Below are 14390 nucleotides of genomic sequence, written 5' to 3' on the forward strand. Positions count from 1 at the left end.
ACTGCACATGTACAGTTTGACTTCTTCAGTGTTCATTTTATTCTCATGAGCACTATCCATCGACTAGTACACAGTTATACTTCAGTCTAAGGCGTACATCCATTTCATGGTACAAATACATGTCTTACAACCACATGCCGAAATTCAGACCATCTATCATTTGTAATCTAAGTCTATGTTTGAAAATTATTTCTGCGGTCATTAATTCCAATATTGTGACGATCGTGAGCTTTTGTCATCTCTGTGTAGCTGAAGGCATTCAAAACGTTGTGTTTCCATACCACTGAAACAAACAGACGAGTGTTCTTGACTTAATTTTGGCACGAAAAGATACGATCAGTAAGGGTAAGCATCACTATTGATGGTGACTTCGATATTATTCATGTACAATCCACTTTGCTGAACAAAGAATACACGAAATTGCAGAGCATGCTTGTTGTTGTCCGTTGTGAAACGTTTCATTTTCTAATAAATGGAACTGTTACTCAGATCGATATAAATCGTCGGTTTGTTCGTTGATTTCAAATTATAATGGTGCTGAGGTGGTCAGTCACAACATAGGATGTAATTCTATCCATTGGTAGCTTGCATCACATTCATTGTTGGTGGCAAGGCGAACATATCGAATTCTTTCTTGGAACATCTACAAGAATCGTAGTACATCATGTTTTTTTTTGCATTTAGTAATCAAAACCTTCCAATTTTCACAATTGTTTTTCTTTTCTTATGCTTTTAATGGAACATGCTTATGAGATCTGAAAGGTTTTCGACGTTTCTTTCTGACCTTGTTGTAGCGTAGAGAATTAAGCAATGCAATGGTGAGAAGTCTTGAGTAAATTTATTGGCGCCCTAAGAAGCGTTTCCGGTTTGAAGGAAACCATTTTCCTGCTGTTATTAAGTCTTCTTTAAACTTTGTTTGCCAAAAGGTACGATTTAGAGAAATTATTGTCTTAGGGTTAAAGTTGCATCTTATAAATGTTGCAGTCTTCGAATGACCATCGCAACTAATAGGGGTGAAAGAAGCAAGACCAGCAAGTTTAGTAAAAACAACAAATAAAAATTATTTTCAAAATTACAAAATGAAAATTTAAGCGGAACGTACAGTATTGAGAACTTAAATCCCCAAAAATAAAAAATTTTCTAACACAACCCCAAATGTTGAAAATGTTAAGAACGAATACCAATAATCTTGAATGTGCTGATGTAACAATAGTTTCGAATAAAGTGATTTGCCAGCTGTCTTGATGTATCTAATAATATAATCTAGAATGTCCTTTATTGTACTCACAATAACCCCAAATTAATGGCATAATCCAAAATGTCAAAGAGAGAACTTTGTAATTCCAATAAACAATGTATATAAATGAATCTTCTCAAATTATACCTGAAAACAACTAAAACCTTTGATCTTAGATTGCCAATGGGTAATATTAAAAACAGGAATGAATATTTGTACATACTAATATCATTTTACCTCAGAGACAATAAATTGCCAAAATGTGTTTCACTAGTTCGTTTCCAGAATATTATAAGTTTGTAAATAAGGTCAGGCTTTGAAGTAAAATTCAGTAAACAATTTATTTATTACTTACAAACATGACACAAGTCAGTTGCACACAAATTTATATCTTCAATCATGGACAAATTCAAGCACGCTATATAATTTAAGTATACATAACATATGAAATAACATTGGTTACTCATAGTTCGATATTTCTAAGTTGTCATGAATCACCAACTGGCAAGGGATAGTTCACCAAAAGCCACATAAGAGAACTGGTGATGTGCTTTGAAGAGTTTCTGTGGTGACTGGGGTTGAAAGCAATGACAACATATATAGCTGATTTGACACAATTGTTGATCTCCTTGTTTAAAACTCATAATGCCATCTACTGTTCCGATTACACAAAGTAAGACAGTGATCATTTATATAACAAGTAGCAAAGTATCCTCATAATGAAAAATGTACAGAAACACTAGAAACAATTTACAAATATTGTATCAAGATATGCAAGGAAAGATAATCGCCTACCAGAATTCATGATTAGCTTTCAAACATTTTTTAAAAAATATTCTGCAAGAAATCGTTCATTCTAGTTATGTAATTCAAGGTATTCTCTGGAAATCCAAAGTTCTCAAAACAAACATTCTTGGAAATAGAGACTTGGATCTATAGTAAAATTTCAACTAACGATATACTCTCGGAATGTATAATTGTAATTCAACAAGAGACTGTTCGAACGTCACTACGAAACAGGCCACAGTAGGCACAGCAACACTTCAATCATTAGATTTATTTTAGAATACCACTAATGTTCGAACAGATCTTTAATAATTAGGACTTGTGTTGCAAATTCAAGGATTGTTTGGTATCTATTTCGTAACACAGAGTTTTTGTTTTCTCAAATTTGTTTCCTTGTATAGGGAAATAAATTATTTGTTGAATTTTACAAAACTTGTTGGTTTAAACACTCTTCAATTGCATATTTTAAGACCATATGTTCGTAAAAGAAAATTAAACTTTCGTTCTTGTGATACGAATTTCTCTAAACTAATTTTAAAACATTCTTATGCTTTGGTCTTTCTAATTTACAGGTACTGTTTCACATTTTGGAAATGTTATCGAAGCCTGCAAGCTTTTACGATATCATCTAAAGTGGAGAACTTTTATTTCAGATCCTACCAAGGAATTGCTACGCTCCATAAAAATGATGAACTGCTCCAGCTTGCCAGAAAATATCATCATTTTGAGGCAAAGTCTTGGTTTTTATTATGAATTAAGAACCATTCGTGTCGAAGTGTTCTTTATAACGCAAATCCTATCAATATTAAAATTTTAAGGGACACACGTGCTTCTCAGAATTTGTTTTTATAAAATACATTGGCTTTTTCTGATATAACTTATTCTAATGAGAATATCATTATTCAGGGAGTGGAATGAGGTTTTGCTAATGTTCCTCTCCATTGCGCAAATTTGTCTTCTGACTAAGTCTTAGGTCCCCTGACAGTCGGAACTGTGGTTCTTTATCCATTGAGGCTAATCATTTATTACTATGTATTGACCTAGCGGGAGATAAGCTTGTGGTTAATCCATTATAACTGACAAGCCATGTTTGGATCAGAATGTAAATCCTTTTGAATACGAAATACCTGATTTATTTCCATCTTGTGCATTGAATACAGATGTGGTGTAGAAAGCTCGTGAGAATGATGTTGCTCAGAAAATTACTTTTTTTTTTGCCGACTGATGAATGGTCAAGTTGTTGATGAGGTCAGCGTAGCTCCTCATATAAATCAATCAACTCATATTTATCAAAGTGATCCTCTGTAATCTACTCATTCTCTTTATTATAATCAGGGTGACAAGCGACGATCAGTTGTCGTCTAGTAGGAACAAGACCCTAAGATCTCTTTGTGTCAGAGACTATTTGAATAACGGAAGCAACATAAGTACATGTTTGTTATTTTGTTAACAAAAGAGGAGGGCGTGAAATATATAATTGTTTTACGTATGTCATATGGACACAATATTCTTAGTTTAGCCATTGAAAAATCCATTCACAGATCATTTAGGGACCAAAAAGAATTATCCTAAGATCTTGAATCCCTTTTAGATGCCAAAAATTAAAGGAGATGTTTGTAAATACTGCAGTTCTTGACACATTATGAAAATGGTAGCAAAAAGCCTTTTCAGAAGATACCTAAAATTCTTCTGTAACCCATTCCAACACTTGATAAACCATTTAGCAGAATTGAGGTAGATTGCGTCGGTTCCTTACCGAAGACTTAATCAGGCGATTAACATTTGTTGAACATACTCCGTGCGTATTCCACACGTTTTCCAGGGGCAATTCCTTTGGGGAATATTAAAACTAAAACAATAGTAAAAGCGTTGATGAAGTTGTTTTTAGTCAATTCGGCCTGGCCACATCTGTCCAATCTGACAAGCGGTCAAGCTTTAAGTCTGGAATTTTCAGCAAGTTATGCACGATTGAGCCATCAAGCAATATTCAAAACTTCTACCTATCCACATGAATGCCAAGGAGCTTTAGAGAGATTTCATCAAAACTTAGACAAATATGATCCGGTCATGTTCTTTGGAAACTGGAAAAGATTGGAAAAGATGAATTCACCATGTATACTAGTACTAAATCTGATGGTACTTTCCGCATGTGCACAGACGTTAGAAAAGTGAATATGTGACCAAGACCGATTCATTTCCACTGCCACAAATTGATGACTGCATTGATGAAATTGAAAATGTAACATCTATCACAGAAGTTGATCTTTTGAAAGGATTATGACACTTTCTAGTTAAAAGGAAATTTCGGCATTCGTAACTCTAGATAGGCTTCATCAATGTAACGTGATAAGACTTGGGATGAAAGGTTTGCGTTGTACTTTTCTTATACTTTTCTACGTCTGTTGAACATGATTACATCTGGTCTAGATAATTGTGATGCTTGTATCATCTACGACACGTCAACCAGAGATAATTTGGAAATTCTTTGACAGACTCACTGATGCAAATTTCACAGTTAATTTCTATAAAAGTGAGTCTCGCATTACATTTCTAGAGTATATCGTGGGACAAATTCAATTGATAGACGCTAAGGTCAAGGCTATATCTGAATTCTCTGTGCCTATTTGTAAAAAGCAACTGAAGCAATTTTCGGGTATCTGAATACTGGAAAAAAAACCATCAGAGATTATGAAGGTGGAGTTTGATTTGGCATGAATACAATATTGACTTCAGGCTTCAAGAAAGGACAATGTAATTCAGATGCACTGACAGGTTATAACAATTTTACATTTCTTCATGTATACATCGTGTCATTCGTACAATTGCATCTATGTAAATTTTTATCACTTGAACAGTTGATTATTGATAAAAAATAACTTATGGCATAAATCTTTCTTTTTAAATATGAGGGACGTGTTATATATACTTAATTTGCAATGTTAGTTTTTTATTATTATTTAACTAAGTGCTGTGTATAATTGTGTTCAAGTTCGTTTTCTACCTGACCATAAACATTGATTTTATTAATGCTGTAAACATTACATAGCTAATATTATTTTATCTTTGCCTGAGACAAGGACATTGTGTTTACCATGTTCTTTATGGTTTCCAGTATTTCATTATTAATAGAAATTATTTAATCCATGCTATTCTTCTCTGTAAATACAAATATCTCAAAAACAACATTCTTGGTAATAGCCACTTGGATTTATAGTGAAATTTCAACTAAGGATATTGTCTTGGATTGTACATCAATAAAATTAAAAAAAAATAAAAACGTCAATCAGATCAAGGAAAACTGAACTCAACTTTCGACAGGGTAAAGTCAATAATACAATGTAACATTATGATACCATGTAATGAATTTTTTTTTAAAGCTAGAAAATAAACAATTAAATCAAATATACATAACCCTTCCACTCAGAAAGGATAAAAGAACAATTTATACAATAAAGCTTTATTTTAACTATACGTGCAGTAAAAATAAAACAGAAGACGAAATCTTATACAGGACACAAAGTATACATGAAGCAATATATTTTATACACGTGAAAGTGCATCTGCTATTATATTGTCTGTCCCTTTTATTTGCCTTATGTCTTTATTTTCTTCCTGCCATAACAAACTCCACCTGAATAATCGGTAAGTTTTGTTTTGCATCAAGCCGGATGTAAGTAAGGGGGTTGTGATCAATAAACACAATAATCGGAGAAGGCGCTGAACTAACGTAAACTTTAAAATATCAAAGCCAAACATTCATTCTAGGCTGTGGAATAATTTCTCTGGTGCTTGTTTCATATCTTAGAAAAAAAGCACGCTGGATGATGAACACCATTTCAATCCTCTCGAATCAATACTGAATCAATACTGCTCCAACCTCAATGTCATTTGCCTCAATAAACAGTATAAATGATTGGCTGAAATTTGGAGCCGCACTAACTGGTGCACTCTTAAGTATGACCTTTAACTTATCAAAAGCCTCCTGACATTTTTAAGACCAATGAAACTTGGTTACCTTGCTCGAAAAATTTGTCAGAGGCTTAGCAATTCTAAAAATATTGGAACCAAATTTCCAATGTTATCCAGCCATACACAAAATTCGCATCAGGTGCTTTTCACTGATAGACACAGGGAATTTAGAGATAGCCTTGACCTTAGCATCTATGTTTTTAACCTGACCATGTCCTACGATATGTCATATAAATGTTATACAAACACAGAAAAACTCACTTTTGCATAAATGAATTGTCAAATTTGCATCAGTGAGGCTGTCAAAAATTTTCGAATTGTTCCTCAATGACATTTACAGGTATCGTTGTAGATGACGACATGACCAATGTAAGCATCACAATTATCTAGACGAGGTGTAACCTTGTTCAATAAATGTTGAAAATTACTTGGCGAACCTTTCATCCCAAACGGCATCAGTTTATGTTGATAAAGTAAATCTGAAGTAACGAATACCGAAATTTCCTTTCCCTTTCCGTCAGTCAAATTTGCCAAAATCCTTTCAGAACGTCACATTCGGGCACATACTTTGCATTCCAATTTAATCAATGCAGTCATCAATTCTTGGTCATGGAAATGATTCTGTTTTAGTCACACTGTTCACCTTTCTATAATTACTGCAAATGCGGAAAGTATTATCTGTTTCCGTAACAAATATACATGGTGAACTCCAGTCACTTTCACTCCACTCTAACGAATCATTTACCCGCAAATACTGAATTTCTTTCTTCAACCTATCCTGTTTGAGAGGGTTAATTCTGTACGGGTGTTGTTTCACAGGTGTAGAATTTACAATTTTATCCTCATGGTAGATTTTATTCACTCTTCTAGGAAGATCTAGAAATAAGTGCTCATATTCATGTAATAACTGTTTCACTTCATTGTTTTCTCGTTGCTGCAAATGGGAAAGTTGTCGTTTCAATTGTTTATTATTTCCGAATTCCTATTATTTGATGCTCTGAAATCAGAGTCCGATTGCATTCCATCACTTAAATCCTCACTGAGTGGGACAGGTTCAACTAAATAAGTTCCATGATTAACCTGGCTGTCTCTCTAAACATGCTGCTTTAACATACTTATATGGAAAATTTGTTTTAGTTTTCACCTTCCAGGAGTATTCATGATATAATTTAAAACATTTACTTTCTTTTTCAACTGTATAGGGACCATAATACTTGGCCTCAAGAGGATTTTATGGTATGCGCAAACTTCCTTTCTTTGTATTTTTATCATACCTTAAATTCACTTGTCACTGAATATAGTGCAGATTAGTTATTGCAACCTCACAAGACTTTGACAACTTATACTTAAAATTGGAAACATAATCGAGAAGATTGATTTCGGTATCTTCATTAGAAAGAAGTTTCTTTTTTAACAATTTCTTTGGTCCAAACACAGAGTTTTGAATTGATTCCCTGACAGTAAACACTATCAAATGAACGCATTTATCCCAATCTTTACACGTATGAAAACAATATGATCGAATACTATTTTTCAAAGTTTGATAAAATCTTTCTATTGACCCTTGGCTCTAAGTTTGACAGACAGAAGACATAATTTCATGTAGGTCTACCTTGTACATAACGTACTGAAACATTCCAGACAAAATATGACTCTTGATCAGATTTCACAAATTTGGGAAGGCCAATTTGACTAAAACAACTTTATCAAAGCTTTTTCTACTGATTTACTTTTACTATTCCTCGAAGGAATAGCCTCTGGGTATCAGTTGACGCACACATTATGGTCCACACGTATTGGTCACCTGACTAGGTCTTAGGTAAGGGAACGACACAATCTACCTTTATTCTTCTAAATGGTTCGTCAAATGCAGGAATAGGTTGCAGATGAGCCTTATGTATCTTCTTATTGGGTTTTCCTACCATTTTGACAAGTATGATAATAGAAGTGATTCAAGATCTTGTGATAAGTCTTATTAATCCCTAAATGACCAGGCAAAGGAGTATTATGGGCCAGAATAAGAATTTCTTGTCTGCATGATTTTGGAACTACAATTTGATAGTTCACTGACCACTCGTCACCAGCTGTGGAGAAACACTGACAAATATAAATTAAATATACATAACAATTCCCATAATTGATTCTAATACAATTACTTCACACACTGCGTCAAGATATGTTGTTTTAAATCCAACTTTGTAGTCCATAAATTCTATCACGCCCTAGCTGACACTGACACTGTAATGTTAATGTTATCTTCAAGCAGTAATGTACATTTAAACAAATACTTGTTTATGCATTTATACACACCAATTGGATAATTCCTTCCTTTCTCGAAATTTACTTAATCTTACTTATTTACTATTTATCTTCTTAATGTTTATGTGGAATTCATTTGTAATTTTTTTTAACTTAACCTTTAGTTGCCAACCAATACTCTCTATTTTTCTGGTGCCTTGAAACCCAAATATATACATATATATTTACACAAATACTTAGTCCAGTAATACGGTCAATATTAACAGTATTAGGGCAAGACATACTCCCATGATTCATATGAAAGACACATGGTCAAAATATATATGTGCTGGGGGGAACATGGAAGATTCAAGACTCACCAAGTGCCCTCTTTGTTTTCTAAACTTACTCGTGATATTCCGAACATTTTCGTTTCATGAAATATTCTTTATTATTAAGTAGAATATCCAAATCACAAATGAAATACATGAATAATTTTAATATGTAGACATATGTGAGAACGCTGAATTTTATGATGAAAAATAGACGTGACACCGTTAGTTGACGTTGTTATTCTAACCACATCATTTCAAGTTTGGAAGTCGATAAGACACAATTCATATGCTTCCAGGTATCATATATTATTTCAGTTTCGTAGCCATAGTCAAAATTGAATAAATACATTGAAAATGATATTAATGTCTAGAGGGAATAACTGGCTTTCTAGCAAGGGCAATTAGTGTGCAAGATTCTATTTCTGTCCAAGATTGAAGATGGCGGATGGTTATAGAAAAGAATTACCGTACGACGCAGGAATTAAAGCCAAGAAATACGTTCAATGTAATTTCGCGGCAAAGGTTGAATGTGGTTTTAAAACACTTGGTGTTCTAATAAATGTATAATATATATAAAGCTTCTATAAATACATTGTTAAGCGTTTTTTTAATTATTTATTCAATATGTCTTATATATAAATCTAAAATTGACTCTAACAACTACTTTAAAGCGAGATTTGATGCTGGTGATGCAAAAATATGAAATACGTTTCTTCTCGCCTATAAATTTTTACCATTGTTGCTGCACATGTGATAATATCCTCGGCGTCCTCTAAATATGCAATCGGTACTGCAATAACAGTGGAGACCTCATCTGTCCTTATAAAGTCAGCACTCGTAGTTCCCGTTATTGACTTCCATAGATACTGCCACTCGTGCTTTATATAGATGGATAAGACGTCCACTGCCTTCATAGGTATACCCCTGTGGTCCTGAATCGTTACCTTTTCGTGAAAAATGGATACATATTAATCAATAACTGTTACGGGGGTAAAATATTTCAACAAGAAATAACGATAAAGGTCTACTAATTCTCGAAGCGTGAACGGAGCAGATAAATACAAATGCTTTTCTTTTCTGTTGTGACATCTTTTGTAACAAAGTTTATAATTGCCATACTTATAACATCACCTAAAATACACATGGCATAATTAGGTTGGTGAAAGTTTGATGAAATAAGATGCACCTGCACGAGATACGAAAATCCTTTTTAGTAACGTGAACACCATAACAAAAGTCGTTTTAATAGCACGTGAATTTAACCTTACATGACAAACAGCATTTACGTGTACGAATTGCCGGTTGATGGCAAGTAATTAACGACGAACTCAGCAATGCTAATTATACATGTTGTCATATCTAAGCCATTGATACCTATTGTTAAAAGTACTTGTAAGGATTTAAGCTTTGAGAAGATTCCGGCATTCTTGCAAACATGATTTATTTGACATATACAGTATATAAGTATAAAAAACAAAGATGTGGAGATCACGTGGCAAACTGACTCAATTTGTCTTATTCCTAAAAGGAATTCTTTTGCATGTATAACTTGAATAATGATTACAACAGGTCTGGCGTTTTCGAAAACAAATCGTTTTAAACGTTTTTACAACAGAATTCCATTAATTGATAGATATAAAAAGTGTGCAATACTTCAACATTTCCCTGCATACATACATGCATGCATGCATACATACATACATACATACATACATACATACATACATACATATATACATACATACATACATACATACATACATACATACATACATACATACAAACATACATACATACATATATACACACATACTGTTATGTATTTTTAATTTAATTGTTTGTTTGCTAGTTTAACTTTTTGATTTCTTTACATTCTATAGTAATGTGACATAGTATGCTGGACTTGACCTTGTCCAAAAGTGAGTTTATTTCGGCTTGACTTGGTTGATGTTTTTATTTTTTATTTCATTTCTGTAAACAACCAATAATAGCTACATTATTCTCTATGTATATGAGCTTGTTATCAGGATTATTATTCAGGTAAACAAGAAGGAGAAAATATGTTGATCAGGGTCAAGGTTTTGGAGATTCCTAATGAAATATTGTAGGCTACTGTGTTGTAAATAAACAAGGCTCATTAGATCATTCTAGAAGGTTATTTTCTATTAGGTAATAATTGTTTTTAGAAAATGTTAATTGTGACCTGAGATTAAGCAAAGAACTATATTATCTTGTGACTGTGAGGATTTTACCAGTCGTGCTTTAAATCTAGCTTTTTAAGTTGTATTATGTCGTGAGCAGTTTGGGCTGAATTTTATTTTGTTCATATTACTGAATTCAAATGATTATCTTCTCTGGAAATAGAAAAGTGCTCTGACAAAATTCTTGGATAAAGACATTCATTGGAATTTATACCGAATTCAAAAATGGAATAATATTTATGTGATTCAACAAGAGACTGTTGAAACATCATCACTTCATCTGCCATAACAAACACGTCATCGCCTTCAATTTTAGATCTTTTCGGGCTTGAACAGACTTTTATCCAGAGCTTTCATTACTTGGAATTGTGTTTTTAATTCTTGGATTATTTTTGGATCTAATTCGCAATACCGTAAGTTATTTTTTTCTCATTTGTTACTTCTTATTCTAGTGAAATACATTATTTGTTAAATTAAACCTAGCGTATTGTCTTCACTCTTTTCTGTCATTTATTTTAAGAGCATAGACTTGTAACGTTAAGTTGGGCTCAGTTGTTTTTGAAATTTAAATTCCCCTAATTTCGGAATTTGTTAATCCCAATTACTAATTCAAATTTTCGAAAGCTTTAGTGAAATCAACTGCTTTTGTACAATGTCATCAAAAGTGGGGATTTTCATTTCAAATCCGACCCAGGAGCAGTTAGATTCCTTGCAAAAAGATGAAATGATTCAACTTGCAATTAAATATGATCTTTCTGAGGCTAACGTTTCGTTATCGAAGCAAGAAATAAAATATATTTGGTCCAATATTGGGTGGCAAAGAATGTTTTGGATAGATTTGATTAGTAAGTCTGTATCAGGCTCTAACATTAAAGTAAAGGAATTAAAATAAAAATACACTTTGGAATTAGAGTTAAAGAAGCTTGAGCTTCAGAAAGAGGAAAGAGAGATGAGAATTCAGTTGGCGAAATAGGAGAAGCGAATACTATTTAATAAAGAGGGAAGAGAGAGGATAATGCAATTGGAGAAAGAGGAGAAACAAATGCAAATGCAATTAGATAAGGAGGAAAAAGAGAGGAAAATGTTATTGGAGAATAATGAGAGCGAGAAACAAATGCAGTTACATAAAGAAGAAAATCAAATACTGTTGGAGAAATAGGAGAGAGAGAGACAAATGTAAATGCAAATGCAAAAGGAAAAGGAAGAAAGAGAATTTCAATTTAGATTAAAAGAATTAGAGCTGGCACGTGAAATGTACATCCCCACTTTACACACAAATTCAAGTTTTGATGTTACTAAGAATATTAGATTAATGCCCCCTTTTAGAGAAAAAGAAGTAAATAAATATTTTCTCACTGGGAAAAACATTGCTGAAAATTCGAATTGGCCAAGAGAGCATTGGACTCTGTTATTACATAGTGCACATTTTGGCAAAGCCCGAGACTTCAATGGTTCTCTGTCAGTGCAGCAAAGTGCGGACAATGATCTGGTTATGGAATGCATCTTAAAGGGTTGTGAGTTAGTCCTTGAAGAATATCCAAAAATATTCAGGAACTATAAGAAGGCTGGACAAGCCCATGTCGATTTTGCAAAGGAAAAAGAGAAGTTATTTGATAGGTAGTGATTAGTGAAGAACGTGGATCAAGATTAGGAAAATCTAAGATAACTCGTTTTACTTGAACAGTTCAAGAATTGCGTCCATTGTGACTTTAAGACCTATCTTGATGAGCATATGATCGAAACTTTATAAAATGCTGCTCTTACTGCTGACAAGTATTCGTTAGCTCGTAGAGGCTTTTTTGTAAGTAAGTCTTCCGCTCAGCAGTTTTCTGGCAAAAAATGTATTTCAGCCTAATACGAGCCCTTCTAAATTGCAATCTGGCACAACTTTTAGAAATCAAATTTATGATAAGACTGATCGAAAATCCTCCTGAGTGTACCTATTGCGAAAAGAAAGGATATATAATTTCTGATTACTACAAATTGAAAGAAAGCATCAGAATCAAGACAGAACTATTCCAAAAGCTCTTATTCTAAGAGTTCAAGGACATGGTCATGTATTGAAAGCAATATATTAGTTGGGTCTAACAAACCCCAATTTGATTTTATCATAGATAATTATAAACCATTCATGTCGAAGGGTTCTAAATCACTCATGAGTGATTTGGCCAGTCCTATTCCTATTAAAAGTTTAAGGGACACAGGAACTTCGTGTAGTCTTTTATTATCAGGTACTTTGCCTTTTTCTGAGAAGTCTTCTTTTAATGAGAGTGTTCATATTCAGAGAAATAGATTGTGGCTTTGTTATTGTTCCTCTCCAATGTGTAAATTTGTCATAAGACTTAGTATCAGTACCCGTGACAGTCGGAACAATGTTTCTTTACCGAATGAGGGCAATTATTTATTACATAGGCAATGACCTAGCTTGAGATAAGGTTGTGTTCAATCCACTTGTAACTAACAAGCCTTGTTTGGATCAGAAAATCGATCATATTGAAAAGGAAATCCCTGATTTAGACTCAGCTTGTGCAGTTACCAGATATATGGCAAAGAATGACCTTGAGAATTATGCTGATCAGGAAAGTATTCCTTTAGCTGAAAATTGTATTGGTCAGACTTTTGACGATGTCACCTTCACTCCTTGTTTGAATCAATCAAAACGTATTAATCACAGTGATCCTCTTTCAACTACTCATTCTCTTTATTCTAATCAGGGTGACAAACGACAATAACTTGTCGTCGAACAGGAAAAAGATCCTGAGATCTAACGTTTGTTTCAAACAGACTGAAACTTAATCCACAGAAGTATCTGTTTGATATTTCAGTATAAATTTGATTCTTTTGAGAAAATGGAGACCTCCCGACGTACCTGGTGATGACGAGTGGTAAGTGAAGTAAGAATTTGTAGTTATAAAATTGTACCGATACGAATTTCTTAGTCAGGTTCATGAAACTCTTTTGACTGGTCATTTAGGGATTAATAAGGCTGATCACAAGATCTTTAATCTCTTCTATTGGCTACAAATTAAAAGTGATGTTTGTAAATACTGCAGATCTTGTCATACTTGTCAAACGGTAGGAAAACCCAATCAGAAGATACCTAAGGCTGATCTGCAAACTATTGCTGCATTTGACGAATCATTTAGCAGATTATAATAGACTATGTTCTTCCCTTAACTAAGACCAAATCAGGTAGCCAGTACATGTTTACCATAATATGTGCGTCAACAAGATTCCGAGAGGCAATTCCTTTGAGGAATATTAAAACTAAAACAATTGTAAAAGCTTTCATAAAGTTTTTTTTTACTCAATTCGGCCTTCCCAAATCTGTCAAATTTGATTAAGGGTCATATTTTATTTTTGCAATATTGCAGCAAGTTATGTACCAATTAGACATCCAATAATTCAAATCTTCCGCCTATCGCCTTGAGAGCCAAGGGTCTTTAGAAAGATTTCATTAAACTTTGAAAAATATGATTCGACCATATTGTTTTGGTACCGGTAAAAATTGGGATGAAGGCATTCATGTAATAATTTAATATTGTCAGGGAATCATTTAAAAAATCTTTAGGATTTGATTCCTTTGAACTAGATTTTGGACATAATGTGCGTAGACCATTGAAT

The 14390-nt window shown here is 33.3% G+C and overlaps 1 protein-coding gene across 2 annotated transcripts in view; it reads right to left on the reverse strand.

The window, feature by feature from the left end:
- LOC149787339 (heat shock 70 kDa protein 12A-like) overlaps window positions 1–14390 on the reverse strand; it is a 115004-nt gene that overhangs the window by 26338 nt on the left and 74276 nt on the right. For both annotated transcript variants that reach the window (XM_089977888.1, XM_089977889.1), the window contains exon 9: window positions 9300–9509. In XM_089977888.1, coding sequence (XP_089834014.1) covers window positions 9300–9509 — 210 coding nt within the window. The remainder of the gene's footprint in view (window positions 1–9299; window positions 9510–14390) is intronic.

This window comes from Sinohyriopsis cumingii, chromosome 12 (assembly GCF_028554795.1).
Source record: "Sinohyriopsis cumingii isolate HCF-2022 chromosome 12, ASM2855479v2, whole genome shotgun sequence".
Taxonomy (NCBI): domain Eukaryota; kingdom Metazoa; phylum Mollusca; class Bivalvia; order Unionida; family Unionidae; genus Sinohyriopsis; species Sinohyriopsis cumingii.